General features: G+C 46.0%; 1 protein-coding gene and 2 long non-coding RNA genes across 4 annotated transcripts; 1 reads left to right on the forward strand and 2 right to left on the reverse strand.

Annotated features, from left to right (window-relative positions):
- Nucleotides 1-5,972: 5,972 nt before the first annotated feature.
- Nucleotides 5,973-6,813, reverse strand: LOC112070791 (dnaJ homolog subfamily C member 30, mitochondrial-like). Its single transcript, XM_024138242.1, is given in 6 exon segments — nucleotides 5,973-6,014; nucleotides 6,144-6,287; nucleotides 6,289-6,409; nucleotides 6,411-6,472; nucleotides 6,474-6,509; nucleotides 6,574-6,813. Coding segments are annotated over 6 exon segments (645 nt in total).
- Nucleotides 6,814-7,515: 702 nt separating this feature from the next.
- LOC139024371 (uncharacterized) lies at nucleotides 7,516-15,776 on the forward strand. Of its 2 annotated transcripts, XR_011475650.1 has the most exons (7): nucleotides 7,517-7,899; nucleotides 8,191-8,228; nucleotides 8,421-8,516; nucleotides 9,603-9,648; nucleotides 9,727-9,788; nucleotides 11,831-11,910; nucleotides 15,514-15,776. It is a non-coding gene; the product is annotated as an uncharacterized lncRNA (long non-coding RNA). The 2 variants fall into 2 exon arrangements; XR_011475651.1 differs by lacking the exon at nucleotides 9,603-9,648 and having other exon boundaries at nucleotides 7,516-7,899.
- Nucleotides 15,677-16,446, reverse strand: LOC139024372 (uncharacterized). The gene is made up of 2 exons (XR_011475652.1): nucleotides 15,984-16,446; nucleotides 15,677-15,896 (listed from the first exon to the last, which is right to left on the reverse strand). It is a non-coding gene; the product is annotated as an uncharacterized lncRNA (long non-coding RNA).
- Between the last annotated feature and the right edge of the window lie 3,504 nt (nucleotides 16,447-19,950).

Consider the following 19,950-nt stretch of genomic DNA (forward strand, 5'->3'; position numbering starts at 1 on the left):
GACGGACCGTAGTTGTGGGGGGAACTTGACGACGTTAGTTTAGGGACTTGACGACGTTAGTTTGGGGGACTTGACGAGCCGTAGTTGGGACTGACTGAGCGTAGTTTGGGAACTTGACGAGCGTAGGTTTGGAGGTGAAGGGACTTGAACGAGCGTAGTTTGGGGATGTACGGGCGTTAGTTTGGGACTTATGCTACATTCTGGTACCGCTGATGGTTAACTCTAGGTAAGGACCTAGAAACTGTACAGTAGTCCCATAGATGGTCATGCTAGGACAGAATCGGCAACAGGTTAGTATTAAAATAGCATTTGTAATTAGGTCCTGTCTAGCATAGGGCAACGGTCGATGTCACCATAATGGCATATGACTGACAGGAGGAGGAATGCCAGGCGGGGGGGGCAGTTAATGGTAATGTTAAATGTGCCAATTTTTTCATTTTTCATTTTTTTTAAGAGTATTTATTCCTCAGCTGTTGTAAATGACATTTTCCTATCAAGTCTTATTGATGTCCTTCTTTCATTGTTCTCAGTTGAGATCCTCAGTGCACCAGTGACTCACAGCAGACTTGGTCACATATCAGAAGGCTAGTGCCGGAGTGGTGTCCTCTTCATTGTACTAACATGTAGTGTTGATTTCTGTTGTCTGGCTGAGTTTAAGAGTCTGTGCAATTTTTGTACTGAGTGGATGTACTTGACAAACTTTTATATTTCTGTTGAATAAAAACTATGAGTTAAAACTGTTACTATGACACATTCATGTCTTCTGTTTCTAACAGCCACCCACAAGACACCAACCCCGATCACAACATGTTGAATTGAACATGCCTCCAGCTACTTCATGAGAAAAGGTCTGGGTTTACTTGATGCCAACAGAGATTCTCTAGTGGACAAAACTGTTCTTGCTGACTAGTCTCCTAGGTAAGACAGGTTGCGAGACTCCTTGCCACTACTGCAGAGGGCAGAGACTCCTGCACATACGGCAGAGGCAGAGACTTCCTGCGACTACGGCAGAGGCAGAGACTCCTGCACTTACGGCAAGGCAGAGAGGGACTCCTGCCCACCGGCAGAGGCAGATACTCCTGCACTACTGCAGAGGCAGAGACTCCTGCACCTAACGGCCAGAGGCAGAGACTCCTGCACTTACGGCGAAGAGGCAGAGACTCCTGCACTACGTGCAGAGGCAGAGACTCCTTGCACTACGCAGAGGCAGAGGACTCTCTGCACTACCGCAAGGACTCTGCACTACGACAGAGGCAGAGGACTCCTGCACTACGGCAGAAGGACTCCTGCACTACGCAGAGGCAAAGACTCCTGCACTAGCGCAGAGGCAGAGACTCCCTTGCACTACGGAAGAGACTCCTGCCACTACGGCAGAGACTCCTGCGACTAACAGCAGGGCAGAGACTCCTGCACTAACGGCAGAGACTCCTGCACTACGGCAAGAGGTCCTGCAGTTTGGAAATATTCAAGACCCTTTGAACTTTTCCTTACATTTTAAGTTATAGCCTTATTCTTTTTTTTTTTTTTATCCCGTCAATTCTACAGTCGTGGCCCAAAAGTTTTGGAATGACAAATATTAATTTTCACAGAAGTCTGCTGCCTTCCAGTTGTCTTAGATATTTTTGCGTCAGATGTTCACTATGGAATACTGAAGTATAATTACAAGCATTTCATAAGTGTCAAAGGCTTTTATTGACAATTACATTCGAAAGTTGATGCAAAAGGTCAATATTTGCAAGATGTTGACCTTCTTTTTCAAGACCTCTGCAATCCGTCACTGGCATCGCTGTCAATTAAATTTCTGGCGCACATCCTGAACTGATGGCAGGCCATTCTTGCATAATGAATTGCTTTGGAGTTTGTCAAAATTTGTGGGTGTTTTGTTTTCCACCCGCCTCGAGATTGACCAACAGTTCTCCAATGGGATTAAGGTCTGGGGAGGTTCCTGGCCATGGACCCAAAACATTGGATGTTTGTTCCCCGAGCCACTTAGTTCATCACCTTTTGGCCTTATGGCAAGGTGCGTCCATTGCTGGAAAAGGCATTGTATCGTCACCAAACTGTTCCTGGATGGGTGGAGAAGTTGCTCTCGGAGGATGTGTTTGGGTAATTCTATTATTCATGGCTGATGTTCATAGGCAAAATTGTGGTTGAACCCGACTCCCTCTTCGGCTGAGAAGCAACCCCAACCACATGAATCGGTCTCAGGATGCTTACTGTTGCCATCGACACCAGACTGATGGAAGCGGCTCCAATCTTTGTCTTCTCCGGACAAGCTTTTTTCTGAGGATGCCCCAAACAATCGGAAAAGGGATTCCATCAGAGAAAATGACTTTACCCAGTCCTCAGCAGTCCAATCCCTGTACCTTTTGCAGAATATTCAGTCTTGTCCCTGAGTTTTTCCTGGAGAGACGTGGCTTTTTGCTTGCCTTCTTGACACCAGGCCATCTCTCCAAAAGTTCTTCGCCGTCACTGTGCAATGCAGATGCACTCACACCTGCCTGCTGCCATTCCTGAGCAAGCTCTGTACTGGTGGTGCCCCGATCCCGCAGCTGAATCAACTTTAGGAGACGGTCCTGGCACTTGCTGGACTTTCTTGGGTGCCCTGAAGCCTTCTTCACAACAATTGAACCGCTCTCCTTGAAGTTCTTGATGATCCGATAAATGGTTGATTTAGGTGCAATCTTACTGGCAGCAATATCCTTGCCTATGAAGCCCTTTTTGTGCAAAGCAATGATGACGGCACATGTGTCCTTGCAGGTAACCATGGTTGACAGAGGAAGAACAATGATTCCAAGCACCACCCTCCTTTTGAAGCTTCCAGTCTGTTATTCGAACTCAATCAGCATGACAAAGTGATCTCTAACCTTGTCCTTGTCAACACTCACACCTGTGTTAACGAGAGAATCACTGACATGATGTCAGCTGGTCCTTTTGTGGCAGGGCTGAAATGCAGTGGAAATGTTTTGGGGGGGTTCATTTGCATGGCAAAGAGGGACTTTACAATCAATTGCAATTCATCTGATCACTCTTCATAACATTCTGGAGTATATGCAAATTGCCATCATACAAACTGAGGCAGCAGACTTTGTGAAAATTAATATTTGTGTCATTCTCAAAACTTTTGGCCACGACTGTACACACTACCCCATAATGACAAAGCGAAGCAGGTTTTTAGAAATGTTTGCAAATGTATATATATAAAAAAACACCTTATTTACATAAGTATTCAGACCCTTTACTATGAGACTCAAAATTGAGCTCAGGTGCATCCTGTTTCCATTGATCATCCTTGAGATGTTTCTACAAATTGATTGGAGTCCACCTGTCGTACATTCAATTGATTGGAAAGGCAAACCCCTGTCTATATAAGGTCCCACAATTGACAGTGCATGTCAGAGCAAAAACAAAGACATGAGGTCGAAGGAATTGTCCGTAGAGCTCCGAGACAGGATTGTGTCCAGCCACAGATTTGGGGAAGGGTACCAAAACATTTCTACAGCATTGAAGGTCCCCAAGAACACAGTGGCCTCCATCATTCTTAAATGGAAGACATTTGGAACCACCAAGACTCTTCCTAGAGATGGCTGCATGGCAAAACTGAGCAATCGGGGGAGAAGGGCCTTGATCAGGGTGGTGACTAAGAATCTGATGGCCATTCTAACAGAGCTCCAGAGTTCCTCTGTGGAGATGTGAGAACCTTCCAGAAGGATAACCATCTCTGCAGCACTCCACCAATCAGGCCTTTATGGTAGAGGGGCCAGATGGAAGCCACTCCTCAGTAAAAGGCACGACAGCCCGCTTGGAGTTTGCTAAAAGGCACCTGAAGACTCTCAGACCATGAGAAAAAAGAAAACTCAAGGCTGTAATCGCTGCCAAAGGTGCTTCAAAGTACTGAGTAAAGTGTCTGAATACTTATGTAAATGTCATATTTCTGGGGGTTTTTGCAACCATTTCTAAAAACCTGTTTTTGCTTTATGGGGTATTGTGTGTAGATTGATGAGGGGAAAAGTAATCAATTTTAGAATAAGGCTGTAACGTAACAAAATGAGGAAAAAGTCAAGGGGTCTGAATACTTTCCAAAGGTGCTGTATATCCTAGAAATAGACCATCAGTGGCATGTATTAGACATATGCTTGTATAATTGTGTGTTAATATGCATGAATATTTAACAAATAGGTCTACTTAAATAGTGTCACGTTGGTAAATTAGACCAAGGGCCTGTTACCCACAAAACATCTCACTGTAGGACTGCGGATTTAAAATCAGTTTTGCTTTTTACATCATAAATGAACAACATCCATATGATATTGAATGCTTTGTGGATACGGGCACATAGACTCCAATATAGTTGTCTCAGGCTAACAGTAAAGCAGGAAGCATAATTAAGTAGCAGCTCTGAAGATTTAACAGGCAGAGTTGCAAAGAAAAAGCCATATTTCAGACTGGCCAGTAAAAAATTAAAGATTAAGATGGGCAAAAGAACACAGACACTGGACAGAGGAACTCTGCCTAGAAGGCCAGCATCCCGGAGTCGCCTCTTCACTGTTGACGTTGAGACTGGTGTTTTGTGGGTACTATTTAATGAAGCTGCCAGTTGAGGACTTGTGAGGCGTCTGTTTCTCAAACTAGACACTAATGTACTTGTCCCCTTGCTCAGTTGTGCACCGGGGCCTCCCACTCTTTCTATTCTGGTTAGAGCCAGTTTGCGCTGTTTTGTGAAAGGAATAGTACACAGCTTTGTACGAGATCTTCAGTTTCTTGGCAATTTCTCAAATGGAATAGCCTTCATTTCTCAGAACAAGAATAGACTGACGAGTTTCAGAAGAAAGTACTTTGTTTCTTGTCATTTTGAGCCTGTAATCGAACCCACAAATGCTGWTGCTCCAGATACTCAACTAGTCTAAAGAAGGCCAGTTTTATTGCCTCTTTAATCAGCACAGCTGAAAACTGTTGTGCTAACATAATTGAAACATTGTTTTCTAATGTTCAATTAGCCTTTTAAAATGATAAACTTGGATTAGCTAACACAACGTGCCATTGGAACACAAGAGTGATGGTTGCTGATAAGGGACCTCTGTACACTTATGTAGATATTCCATTAAAAGATAAGCAGTTTCCAGCTACAATAGTCATTTACAACATTAACAATGTCTACACTGTATTTCTGATCAATTTGATGTTATTTTAATGGACAAAAAATGTGCTTTTCTTTCAAAAACAAGGACATTTCTAAGTGACCCCAAACTTTTGAAAGGTAGTGTATATTTAATTGTTCTCTTCATTCCTTTTACTATTTGCCTGACCTCATTAGGTCGGGCAAAGTCCCAGCAGCAATGTTCCAACATCTGGTGGAAAGCCTTCCCAGAAGAGTGGAGGCTGTTATAGCAGCAAAGCGGGGACCAACTCCATATTAATGCCCATGGTTTTGGAATTATATGTTTGATGAGCAGGTGTCCACATACTTTTGGTCATGTAGTGCATCATGGGTATATTGTTACTGACTGATCTACAAATAATATTGATTATTTATTTATAATGCAAGGTGATTTGTAGATCAGTCAGTCTAGACCTTAAAATCAGCTGCAATGTTAAACACCCCCATTATCAAACTCTGACTGAACCCATAGAACCAGTTATGAGGTCATCATCTGAGAACTCTAAAAGCAACCGCAATTCAATTCAGTTTTGTGTCGTCATAATTTACTCTTATCCTATTTTTTACGAAATATAATATTATCTTATGTTGTCTATAACCGTTCTGTATTCTTGTCATGTATTTTATGTTTTGTGTAGACTCCAGAAACAGTAGCTAATAGGGATCCTAATAAACAAAATCATCTCTGTATAATCAATCCATTGTGGTTTGATTGAGTTTTTAAGAATAGCTTGACCATGTATGTATGTGTGGCTATAATCAATTGTGTAGGAAGGAAGTAGGATAAAGCCTGGTATCCGTTCTGATAATGACACTACAGAAAGTAGTATCCGGTGTTCTTCATGTCAGTGGTTCGCTGTGAGAATAACCAGGGGAGAGGGAAACCACCAGTCCAAAAACAAAACCTCAACGGGCAGGCAGGGACAGGTTGGTTAAGATCTATTTCAGGACCTGGTGATAGTGAAGATGACCCCTGACCCCTCACGGCCAGCAGCAGCCCTACAGTAATCTCCAACGTCTTCCCCAGCTTCCACTGCTTATAATCCTGCAGCTGTTTCTGCTGGTACTGGGCCCTTCTGGCCCTCAGCTCCTTCTCCCTCTGCAGCTGCTCTCCATAGTGAGCCTGGAATGAAGGCATCAAAGTCCAACATGGCCTTCCCTCCAGCGTTGGAGAACCCCTGGGACATGTGCTGTTGTTGATGCTGCTGTAGGCTAGAGGCCCCGTTCCGAGGGTCTGCCGGCCTCCTGGACGTCTGACCCACTGAGGATGCCGCGGTCGTACTTCCTCCTCAGGACCATGCTCCCCAGCATGGCTATAGGCCTCGCTGATCTCAGAGAAATGCTGGGTGGCCTCCTCGTTGTCGGGGTTCTTGTCTGGGTGGCCTCCTCGTTGTCGGGGTTCTTGTCTGGGTGGCCTCCTCTTTGTCGGGGTTCTTGTCTGGGTGGTAGATGAACGACTGCTTGTAGTAGGCGGTCTTGATTTGGGATCGGGTGTCGCTTGGGGATACCCGGAGGATGTCGTAGTAGGCCGTTCTGCTCCTGTGAAGAGGCGGGAAGTCTGACTGGTTGTTTTTGCGCCTCCAGCTGTAAGCCCTGGTGAGGAACTCTGGGTAAGGTCTAAACCGGCCTGACTGCTGCTCTGCCAGGTTGAGCATGACCGTGCTGAATGCTCGGAGCTGCTGAGGTGACGCTGAGGTGACCCAAAGGTTTCAGGGTGAAAGGTGGCCATGACAACACCTCTGCTATTCCAACAAGTCATCCTGTGTACTGTTATTACTAGTTTACCCCGGGACAGAGGCTGTACACTGGGTAGAACAGTTTGATAGAGGGTTTAGCATCAATGTCTAATAAAAGTAAATCACAACTTGAACAAACTTGAGGTAATGTCCCATAACCCAGTCTGTTCTCATGTTTTAGGATAAAAAGTATTTGAGCTCTGTGCTCTTAACTCCATACATTCAAGGGCATTATCTTTGAGGTTTTCATTTTCCGGTTCCCAGGAACTTGCCCGACTGTCCCTTGTTGACACCTGCTGACATTTGTAAATCCGCTGTGAGGTTACCTTGGCTCGACAGGTTCTGGCTCCAATTATAGAACCTGCTGCCACTGACATCGTTCTGTTTTCTTGACCTTTGGCGCAGAGGAGGGAATGAGTTGGTGCTTTTCTGATAGTTGAAAATCTGTACGCTCCGCTCCCCAATCACCGACTGACCTCCATTCTCCCGTAGCAGCAGGTACAGCGACCATGGGGAAATTACAGGGGTGGTATCCGGTAAAATGTATAGTAGACACATGAGAGTCGATGTAAATGTTAAGTGGTCACAAAAACGTATTCTGACATCCAATTATATAAAAGGAATTGAGGCTTGAATTTCATCAAATGTCACCTCTTCCTCTCGGGTATTATGTAAAGAGTGCGATAGTCTGTGCAACTGAATTTTTCGTATGCTTTAAAATTGGGTTTATATATGCATTTAATTCAAGTTTTGGTTGTAGAATGCGTTTCTGAAAGTATTTTTTATTTTAAACCGTGTGGCTGTCTCCTTAAATCACTTGCCCCTTTGCTTTGGCTCAGACATTCTACGTCATACTGACATGTCGAACCCCAGCTCTAGCCAGACATCAGAACAACTTCATTTGGTTTCAATCGATCATTGTTGAATAACTTATATTAAACAAAAAATAAATAAACATGGCCTCAAGTTGTCGAAAACCCGAGCATATGGCCCCGCCTAAAAATGGTTCGTATGACATTTTCAATGGTTTTAAAGACAGTAATGAGCGCTAGCTAGCTGCCTGGTTAGCCGCTAACTGTAGGAAGACTAACGTTTGCAAAGTTTGTTCTCTAGTGATCTGCTCTCAAATACCAAGTGACTAGTAATTTATTTAGTTAATTATGTGCACTACATTTGGGGTTTTAGGCTGGGTTTATGTATAGCTATGTATCGCTAGCTAAACACTCTACTGATGTACAATGGACTTTATACATTTGATTGATACTTCTTGTGTTTTGATTTCTACTCATTATGCAGTTCTACAACGAAGAGGAGGCCAAGAAATATTTTCAGAAGTGAGTCCTGAGTTTGACAATGACCTCTTATGGGTTGCACAATATGAATCACTGTATTGAATACAAGTCGTTGCATTTACATACTGATCAGAGGCTGTCCTTGATAGAATCGATTTGAGACATAGTAGAATGTAATATGATTAAAGGTAACTAAGTAATCAACAGTACAATCATTTCCTCATTGATTTCCAGTTCTTGGATGATTTAGTTCCAGGGCCAGATGTCTTAGAGGGCTGTGGAGCTGCTGAACCTGCCTGAGGACCAGCCCTGTTTCCTGGTAGATGTGGGGTAGGTGTACCGGCCAGGGGACGTCTGAGGGCTCTCATTAGGACCAGCCCTGTTTCCTGCTAGATGTGGGGTAGGTGTACCGGCCAGGGGACGTCTGAGGGCTCTCATTAGGACCAGCCCTGTTTCCTGCTAGATGTGGGGTAGGTGTACCGGCCAGGGGACGTCTGAGGGCTCTCATTAGGACCAGCCCTGTTTCCTGCTAGATGTGGGGTAGGTGTACTCGGCGAGGGGACGTCTGAGGGCTCTCATTAGGACCAGCCCTGTTTCCTGCTAGATGTGGGGTAGGTGTACCGGCCAGGGGACGTCTGAGGGCTCTCATTAATGTAATAGGTCTGGGTAGGAGAACAAGACATTTTAAAGCTACTTCAGACAGAGTGTGTGTATATAACTTGTCCCATCCACGTGTGACTCGGGGCTAAGTGGGGACTGCCGGGCGGACACTACACGACTTTACAAATCCTAACATCGCTGAGCCTATCACATTTAAACGACCGTCAAAAGACTGTCACACACTACAAGATACTTGACTTGGTTACAACTCAGTCTCGCAAAAAAAAAAAAAAAAAAAAATAGAGGCTGTGATGTGATTACATTGTTAACGTAGCTAGAATGAGATGTAGCTCAAAGCAGACTCATAAGCCTTTTCAGTCAGACATTTAATGCTTACCATACAGAGTTGAAATATCTAGCCAATAAATAGTTTTTTATTGATTAACGTTGTGTGTACAGAGCTTGTTAGAGATGTAATGATTTGACCCTTTGGCAAATACAAATGCATACTATTAGTAGGCATCGCTCCCCAGTTTAAAGTGCATAATGATAGCTTCTATGGTGGTCATACGAGAAATAAAACAACAAGTCTGTTTTTGCACGAACACTCGTCCTTTTCTTACTTAACTGACTGCTGATAGCTGCCTTAATGAGGAAAAGTTTGACTTCAGTATGACTCATATGTGGTTGTCTCACCTAGTTACCTTAAGATGAATGCACTTAACCGCAAGTCTCTCTGGATAAGAGTGTCTGCTAAATTACTAAAGTGTAATTGTTGTTGGTGCTTGAATGTCAAACTGACATCCTTCTCCTCAGGTTCTTCCCGTGTCTGTTGGTTTGGTTTTCAGGAAGCCTACCCAAGGTGAGGAAAAGAACGGGGGTTTTATTTGGAGAGACTATGCAGTCTAGAGTGCTGAACGCTGATGGCTTGTGTTTTCAGGGGCTGGGGTCAGAGACGGTGGACAGGAGTGTCCCTAATCAAGTCCAATTCACAGGACAGAGGTAAAGTGATTAATAACATTGTCAACTTTAGACATGTTGTAATGCTTAATTACCACCATTGTGTTAAAGAAAATACTTATTAATAAAAGTATTAGCACAGTTGGGTAGATGACATTGGGCAGGTCTTTTCCTCATGTCAGGCCAGGCACAGTTCCCTGCCCTGATGAGGTTAAAGGACCCAGATGGACATAGAGGGCTGTCGTCCTGCCTGACTACAATTACTGCCCGGCAGCTTTTCCTCCCTCTGACATCACATGACCTAGCAGATGGTGATTTGGGAAACTCACTGCTCAGCCTGTAGTGTCTCCACTTGCTCCTGCTGAATAGCTAGCTTTAAGGTGGCGCATTTGGGTAAGCCGCTTCAGGTGGGCGGTCACGGGTGTCTGCAGTGTTTACTGGGTGTTTGTAGTGTTTACTGGGTGTCTGTAGTGTTTACTGGGTGTCTGTAGTGTTTACCTCGGTGTCCTGTAGTGTTTACTGGGTGTCTGTAGTGTTTACTGGGTGTCTGTAGTGTTTACTGGTGTCTGACTGGGTAAGTGTAGTATTACATGGGTGTCTGTAGTGTTTAACTGGGTGTGTAGTGTTTTGCTGGGTGTTGCAGTGTTTAGTGTTCTGAGTGTTTACTGGGTGTCTGTAGTGTTTACTGGGTGTCTGTAGTGTTTACTGGGTGTCTGTAGTGTTTACTGGGTGTCTGTAGGTGTTTACTGGGTGTCTGTAGTGTTTACTGGGTGTCTGCTAGTGTTTTACTGGGTGTTTGTAGTGTTTACTGGGTGTCTGTAGTGTCTGCAGTGTTTACTGGGTGTCTGTAGTCGTTTGTTAGTGTTTACTGGGTGTCTGTAGTGTTTACTGGGTGTCTGTAGTGTTTACTGGTTGTCTGCAGTGTTTACTGGGTGTCTGTAGTGTTTTGTAGTGTTTACTGGGTGTCTGTAGTGTTTACTGGGTGTCTGTAGTGTTTGTAGTGTTTACTGGGTGTCTGTAGTGTTTGCTGGGTGTCTGTAGTGTTTAACTCTGGGTGTCTGTAGTGTTTACTGGGTGTCTGAGTGTTTACTGGGTGTCTGAGTGTTTACTGGGTGTCTGCAGTGTTACTGGGTGTCTGTAGTGTTTACTGGTGATGCAGTGTTTACTGGTGTCTGCAGTGTTTACTGGGTGTCTGTAAGTGTTTACTGGGTGTCTGCAGTGTTTACTGGGTGTCTGCAGTGTTTACTGGGTGTCTGCAGTGTTTACTGGGTGTCTGAGTGTTTACTGGGTGTCTGCAGTGTTTACTGGGTGTCTGCGTGTAGTGTCTTAGTGTTTACTGGGTGTCTGTAGTGTTTACTGGGTGTCTGCAGTGTTTGTACTGGGTGTTTGTAGTGTTTACTTGGGTGTTTGCAGTGTTTACTGGGTGTCTGCAGTGTTTACTGGGTGTCTGCAGTGTTTTACTGGTGTTTGCAGTGTTTCTGGGTGTCTGCAGTGTTTACTGGGTGTCTGTAGTGTTACTGGGTGTCTGCAGTGTTTGCAGTGTTTACTGGGGTGTTTGTAAGTGTTTGCAGTGTTTGTAGTGTTTGCAGTGTTTGTGTGTTGCTGGGTGTTTGTAGTGTTTGCAGGGTGTTTGTTAGTGTTGCAGGGTGTTTGCTGGTGGCTGTAGTGTCTGCAGGGTGTCTGTAGTGTTTGCAGGGTGTTTGTAGTGTCTGCAGGGTGTTTGCTGGGTGGCTGTAGTGTTCTGCAGGGTGTCTGTAGTGTTTGCAGTGTTTGTAGTGTTTACTGGGTGTTTGTAGTGTTTGCAGGGTGTTTGTAGTGTCTGCAGGGTGTTTGCTGGTGTCTGTAGTGTTTACTGGGTGTCTGCAGGGGTGCGGTGTGGATCCAGGGGTCCAGCCTTGGTGTGAGCCGAATCAGGAGGAAGTGGTACTCGCTTAGGCAGCGTGACGTCCTTTACAATCTGTCACGAGACATGGAGCAGATTGAAGTTAAAGTTGAGTAGAAATAACTACAGGTTGATTAGAGCTGAGGTGTCTCAATCCCTTCTCGTTTCTGCTGGTGGTCATTTCCTGTTTGTCTTCGTGAAGATCTCGCTATAAGAACATGAAGGGCAAGTCTGCAGAGAAGGGAAAGCCTGGATCTTGGAGGGGAGGAGAAGACAGGGCAGGTATGTACCCCCCTGTCTACACTGTCTCATTGAGAAGACAGGGCAGGTATGTAACCCCCTGTCTACACTGGTCTCATTGAGAAGACAGGGCAGGTATGTAACCCTCTGTCTACACTGTCTCATTGAGAAGAGAGGGCAGGTATGTACCCCCCCTGTCTACACTTGTCTCATTGAGAAGACAGGGCAGGTATGTACCCCCCCTGTCTACACTGTCTCATTGAGAAGACAGGGCAGGTATGTAACCCTCTGTCTACACTGTCTCATTGAGAAGACAGGGCAGGTATGTACCCCCTGTCTCATGAGAAGACAGGCAGGTATGTAACCCTCTGTCTACACTGTCTCATTGAGAAGACAGGGCAGGTATGTACCCCCTGTCTCATTGAGAAGACAGGACAGGTATGTACCCCCCTGTCTCATTGAGAAGACAGGGCAGGTATGTAACCCTCTGTCTACACTGTCTCATTGAGAAGACAGGGCAGGTATGTACCCTCTGTCTACACTGTCTCATTGAGAAGACAGGGCAGGTATGTACCCCCCTGTCTACTCCCCCTGTCTCATTGAGAAGACAGGGCAGGTATGTACCCCCCTGTCTACACTGTCTCATTGAGAAGACAGGGCAGGTATGTAACCCTCTGTCTACACTGTCTCATTGAGAAGACAGGGCAGTATGTACCCCCCTGTCTCATTGAGAAGACAGGGCAGGTATGTAACCCTCTGTCTACACTGTCTCATTGAGAAGACAGGGCAGGTATGTACCCCCCTGTCTCATTGAGAAGACAGGACAGGTATGTACCCCCCTGTCTCATTGAGAAGACAGGGCAGGTATGTAACCCTCTGTCTACACTGTCCTCATTGAGAAGACAGGGCAGGTATGTACCCTCTGTCTACACTGTCTCATTGAGAAGACAGGGCAGGTATGTACCCCCCTGTCTACTCCCCCTGTCTCATTGAGAAGACAGGGCAGGTATGTACCCCCCTGTCTACACTGTCTCATTGAGAAGACAGGGCAGGTATGTAACCCTCTGTCTACACTGTCTCATTGAGAAGACAGGGCAGGTATGTACCCTCTGTCTACACTGTCTCATTGAGAAGACAGGGCAGGTATGTACCCCCCTGTCTACTCCCCCTGTCTCATTGAGAAGACAGGGCAGGTATGTACCCCTGTCTACACTGTCTCATTGAGAAGAGCAGGGCAGGTATGTAACCCTCTGTCTACACTGTCTCATTGAGAAGACAGGGCAGGTATGTAACCCTCTGTCTGCACTGTCTCATTGAGAAGACAGGGCAGGTATGTACCCCCCCCCCCCTGTCTACACTGTCTCATTGAGAAGACAGGGCAGGTATGTACCCCCCTGTCTACTCCCCCTGTCTCATTGAGAAGACAGGGCAGGTATGTACCCCCCCTGTCTACTGTCTCATTGAGAAAGACAGGGCAGGTATGTACCCCCCCTGTCTACACTGTCTCATTGAGAGGACAGGGCAGGTATGTACCCCCCTGTCTACACTGTCTCATTGAGAAGACAGGGCAGGTATGTACCCCCCTGTCTTACCCCCTGTCTCATTGAGAAGACAGGGCAGGTATGTACCCCCTTGTCTACACTGTCTCATTGAGAAGACAGGGCAGGTATGTACCCCCCTGTCTACAGTGTCTCATTGAGAAGACAGGGCAGGTATGTACCCCCCTGTCTACATTGTCTCATTGAGAAGACAGGGCAGGTATGTAACCCTCTGTCTACACTGTCTCATTGAGAAGACAGGGCAGGTATGTACCCTCTGTCTACACTGTCTCATTGAGAAGACAGGGCAGGTATGTACCCCCATCTGTCTACTCCCCTGTCTCATTGAGAAGACAGGGCAGGTATGTACCCCCCTGTCTACACTGTCTCATTGAGAAGACAGGGCAGGTATGTACCCCCCTGTCTACACTGTCTCATTGAGAAGACAGGGCAGGTATGTAACCCTCTGTCTACACTGTCTCATTGAGAAGACAGGGCAGGTATGTACCCCCCTGTCTACTCCCCCTGTCTCACTTGAGAAGACAGGGCAGGTATGTAACCCTTGTCTGCACTGTCTCATTGAGAAGAACAGGGCAGGTATGTACCCCCCCCCCCCTGTCTACACTGTCTCATTGAGAAGACAGGGCAGGTATGTACCCCCCTGTCTACTCCCCCTGTCTCATTGAGAAAGCACAGGGCAGGTATGTACCCCCCTGTCTACACTGTCTCATTGAGAAGCCAGGGAGGTATGTACCCCCCTGTCTACATGTCTCATTGAGAAGACAGGGCAGGTATGTACTCCCCTGTCTACACTGTCTCATTGAAGAGACAGGGCAGGTATGTACCCCCCTGTCTACATCGTCTCATTGAGAAGACAGGGCAGGTATGTACCCCCCTGTCTACCCTGTCTCATTAAGAAGACAGGGCAGGTATGTACCCCCCTGTCTACACTGTCTCCTTGAGAAGACAGGGCAGGTATGTACCCCCCTGTCTACACTGTCTCATTAAGAAGACAGGGCAGGTATGTACCCCCCTGTCTACACTGTCTCATTAAGAAGACAGGGCAGGTATGTACCCCCTGTCTACACTGTCTCATTGAGAAGACAGGGCAGGTATGTACCCCCCTGTCTACACTGTCTCTCTAGAAGACAGGGCAGGTAGTACTCCCTGTCTACCACTGTCTCCTTGAGAAGACAGGGCAGGTATGTACCCCCCCTGTCTACACTGTCTCATTGAGAAGACAGGGCAGGTATGTACCCCCTGTCTACACTGTCTCATTGAGAAGACAGGGCAGGTATGTACCTCCCTGTCTACAACTGTCTCTCATTAAGAAGACAGGGAGGTATGTACCCCCTGTCTACACTGTCTCCTTGAGAAGACAGGGCAGGTATGTACCCCCTGTCTACACTGTCTCATTAAGAAGACAGGGCAGGTATGTACCCCCCCTGTCTACACTGTCTCATTAAGAAGACAGGCAGGTATGTACCCCCCTTGTCTACACTGTCTCCTTGAGAAGACAGGGCAGGTATGTACCCCCCTGTCTACACTGTCTCCTTGAGAAGACAGGGCAGGTATGTACCCCCCTGTCTACACTGTCTCCTTGAGAAGACAGGGCAGGTATGTACCCCCCTGTCTACACTGTCTCATTAAGAAGACAGGGAGGTATGTACCCCCCTGTCTACACTGTCTCATTAAGAGACAGGGCAGGTATGTACCCCCCTGTCTACACTGTCTCCTTGAGAAGACAGGGCAGGTATGTACCCCCTGTCTACACTGTCTCATTGAGAAACAGGGCAGGTATGTACCCCCACTGTCTACACTGTCTCATTGAGAAGACAGGGCAGGTATGTACCCCCCTGTCTACACTGTCTCCTTGAGAAGACAGGGCAGGTATGTACTCCCCTGTCTACACTGTCTCATTGAGACAGGGCAGGTATGTACCCCCCCTGTCTACACTGTCTCATTGGGTGGTGATCCTGTACAGGTCAACATTAGTACCATCAACTTATGACATTCATATAGCTTACAACCCCATTTGGATGAAGCCATTGGGCTCTGTAACAGAAAGGCTGGTCTCTTACTGTCTGTGGTGTGTTCTGTCTCTCAGGGAGCTACGAGCTGACACAAAGTACACTGCCCGGCAGAGAAGGCCTCACTTCTCAACCCCCGTCAGTCCTGTGTGTTCCGGCCTGGAGATTCACCCTAATGGAATACTACTGTCCTGTGGACAGAAACGGACCCCTCTCTAGGACATGGTCCCAATCCTCTGGACAGAAAAGGGCCCCTCTCTAGGACATGGTCCCAATCCTCTGGACAGACACTGGCCCCTCTCTAGGACATGGTCCCAATCCTCTGGACAGAAAAGGGCCCCTCTTAGGACATGGTCCCAATCCTCTGGACAGAAAAGGGCCCCTCTTAGGACATGGTCCCAATCCTCTGGACAGAAACTGTCCCCTCTCTAGGTCATGGTCCCAATCCTCTGGACAGAAACTGTCCCCTCTCTAGGTCATGGTCCCAATCCTCTGGACAGACACTGGCCCCTCTCRATGACATGGACCCAATCCTCTGGACAGAAACTGACCCTTCTCTAGGACATGATGGACATCAACAACAAATGGACAGCAAAGAAAATAAATTCCCCTCTCTGATCTTCGACCCATTCTTCTGGACTAGATCATTTTCCCCTCAAGCTGCATATTCTATTTGAAATGTTTGATGTAGACCCTTTGTCTGAAAGCTTGAATTAAACATATGTTCTCTAACATGTCTTGAACTGCATTGTTGGTAAAGGGCTTGTGAGTAAGCATTTCACGGTAAGGTCCAACACCTGTTGTATTCGGTGCATGTGACAAATACAGTTTGATTTGTTGACTTGTTTCATAGGACCATATCAATCCCAGTGAATATTCATGTCATTCAGAGGCCAATAGTCATCCCAGTGAATATTCATGTCATTCAGAGGCCCATATCAATCCCAGTGAATATCCATGTTATTCATAGGCCCATATCAATCCCAGTGAATATTCATGTCATTCAGAGGCCAATAGTCATCCTAGTGGATAATCATGTAATTTAGAGGCCGATAGTTATATCATTTAGAGGCCACTAGTCATCCCAGGCCTGTGGGCTACATGTAATTCTTTTGAGATATGCCGTATTACATTGTCGATAGTTTTATTCATCTGAATGCAGTGTTATTAACTGTTATGGGATTTTTGTGTTTAATGACTAAAATATGTATACATTTGACTTAGACGTTACTGTATGAATGAAACCAATTATAATCATAATTCTGAGTGTAATATGTTCCTTATTAGAAAGAATGGAGTTATCTTCAGACAGGCTGGAATGCTGTGTTCCTTACAGGACATTCTGTCTCTACCCAGGGAGGGGAAGGACCTTGGGTTGGTGGCAGATAGTTTAACAGGTGGCAGACAGTAATGACAACTCGAACTGTATTGCCATTGTATCCGAGAGGAGGTTGGACATTAAAACCTATGACATCATCTTTGTTATATAACCTAATGTAAAATGTATTATGATCAGTACTCTCGAGAATAAACGCTATTGATTGATTGATTTTAAGACTGGTTTTCTGTCCATTTGGGTGATAATTATCTTACAAATTCTTATTTATGGGCAGAGTGTTTTAATTGAATTGGTTAATAAACAGGAATCGAAATTCCTTTAACATTAACTGAACAACATGTCTTTTATCTCTGTAATAATAAACATGTCCTCTAACGTGACTCCGCTCTTCTCCATGCTATTGGAAGTGTCTATGAACGAGATCACTACTGCACAGACGCATGCCATTGGTAATGATTCCAAACAATGTATTAATGGTGTAATGTATTGTACAATTCGCACAAGGGTAGCAATCATTAGGAATCGATTAATAAGGTAGGCGACAGATCTCCAATAATTTCAACCCTGCTGTCTTTTATACCTATAGAGGCCGCTCTTGCACAACAAATAGCTTCCTCCAGAACTTACATCTCCACTATCAAGGCTCACTTGGGCGTTATCGTCCTCTAGGCGACGTGTTAAACCGTGTCCATTCCTTGTTTTCGCCTGTGGTCTTTTAGGCCAACTTGAATGTGGGGGGGAATAAAAAAATATGTTGCATCAGAATGCGTTTTGATATGGGGATGTAATCTAATGCGATGAACACTGGGGATTCATGTGTGGAAAAACGGGTGGCCTAGCCTCACTTTTCAAGCTCGTCAACCCTATAGGGAGTCCCACCTTCCAAAACACCGACGAGGAAATCACGCTACTAGCTTGCCATCCAGCAGCCGATTGAAGCGCGCACTTAGCGTTTGGACACCCATCTGCTCTCTCCGCTTTTTGCCACCGCTCTTTTGAAGATTTTAGAAAATATCAAGAATAAGCGGGGAAACCATCATCGCCACCACATTCATTAAGGGGCGTTACGGAGAGAGAGAGTCGGACAAGTGATCATGAAAGACCGCACGCAAGAACTTCGACAGGTGAGTTTACACTTATTTTTGTCGATCTATAAATAGTCCGTTTATAGTTATCAAAGGAAGGAGTGGTCACAGTGGCAATTGTATCTGTAGGCTATTGTAGACTATTCAAACGTTTGACTGTATATTATGAATGAGCCAATATCTTAGTGGGAAACATTATGCCAAGCAACAGTTGTCAAATAGGACTAGACAAGGATTTTTTTACATTTTTTTTTTTTAAACCATCTAGCTTACTTTGGGTATGACAACTTATTTACTGTATTTAACCTATGGTGACAAAATTGCTCATGGTTATAATGAAAAAGGTAATAGGTCCTATAAACTAGTTTTTGAGGTGGGGTCTGGGGTGGTACATATATAAAGTGTGACCATGGTCTCCCATATTACAGATATGTTATTATAAATAACAGCTCCAGCGCCGATTATCGAGGCGTTGCCTGCATTTTGTCCATTAGACAATGAATGACAGAAACTGGGCTATATTTTCACAGTCCACCGGCGAAGAGAGGTTCGAGATGGGCACTCCAGACTCACTCCACATTTTGTTTTTCCTGGAATTACACATTTCCATTGCGCTTTCATCACCATATGAGCGAGCAGCTGGCATGTGGGCACTGGACACCTCACTGTGCGCAACGCTATTACGCGCAAATGTATACATTACCGTTGACTTATCCATGAGGATTCTCTCCGTTATGAATCTCCGTTGAAAGAATGATGTTGAATTTCGACCTGGTAACAAATTCCTCCAGAGCTTCATTGTAAAGCCACTCTCCAATAGCTGGTGTAGGTGATACTTTTGGTGGGACCCGAAAGAGAGGACACATGGTGTGTCCTGGGTTCTCCAAGGATTTGTGGGAAGGTGTTAGAGAGAGACAAGGCATTTCATTCCAGTGTCATGTATAGGCTCTGTGTTGTTAAACACTCAGAAAATCCCAATCCCCTGATAATACATCTGTGTGTGTGTGACAACTGAATTGATTTGGGTAAAAACCTATACAGTAATATGTGTTCCCAAATGATAGCACTAAGAAGTATTAATTAAAACACTCGTTTCCAGATTGGTCCTTGATGGTAAAAGGACCAATCAAGCCCATTTTGATTTCATGTTGTTGTTTTTTTTACAAACCATTTGTCACCAAGTAGAAACAGCAACCTGGAGAGGGGATATAGTTATTTATATAGCCTGCTAGGGGTGTAGTTGACATTCCCTGTCTGAATATCAGCTCTACCTCACTCTTTCTGCACACCTGCTAATCACTGAGCCACTGTCCCTGATGGTGGAGGGAGGGGTGGCGGTGCAGGGGAGACTGTTGATAGGATGGAACTGACCACGGTGAATGAATGAAGAACCATACCACACCTACATTTTGATTGTGTTTTTCCTTTGAGGTGTTGGAGCAGATTTGCTGTCTGTGTTCGTTATCTCATGTGAGAGGAGGAGTGGTGTGTGTGTAGGCACCATCAGACTGTCTGAGCAGCCTTGGATCTCACGAGAGTGAGGCTATTGTCAGACCTGTGTAAGTGCCAATTAAGCTGAGGAGGAGAGAGGAGAAAACGCTAGAGACAATTTACGACTCCTCTGTTTCACCAGAGATCGCTGTATGAATTGGCCCCAGAGGGGAATTCACTTTGCTTCCCCCATACACACTGCCTCTCCCCCCCCCGCTCCCCCCCGACCACACTGCCTCTCTCCCCCCCAGACACACTGCCTCTCTCCCCCCCAGACACACTGCCTCTCTCCCCCCCGAACACACGCCTCTCCCCCCCAGAGCACACTGCCTCTCCCCCCAGACACACTGCCTCTCCCCCCCAGAACACACTGCCTCTCCCCCCCAGACACACTGCCTCTCTCCCCCCAGACACATGCCTCTCTCCCCCCCGACACACTACCCCCCCCCAGACACACTGCCTCTCCCCCACCCGCAGACACACTGCCCCCCCCCCGGACACACTGCCTCCTCCCCCCCCACCCGCGACACACTGCCTCCTCCCCAGACACACTGCCTCCCCTCCCCCCCAGACACACTGCCTCTCCCCCCCAGACACAG

Source organism: Salvelinus sp. IW2-2015, unplaced genomic scaffold, assembly GCF_002910315.2.
Source record: "Salvelinus sp. IW2-2015 unplaced genomic scaffold, ASM291031v2 Un_scaffold1427, whole genome shotgun sequence".
Classification (NCBI taxonomy): Eukaryota; Metazoa; Chordata; class Actinopteri; order Salmoniformes; family Salmonidae; genus Salvelinus; species Salvelinus sp. IW2-2015.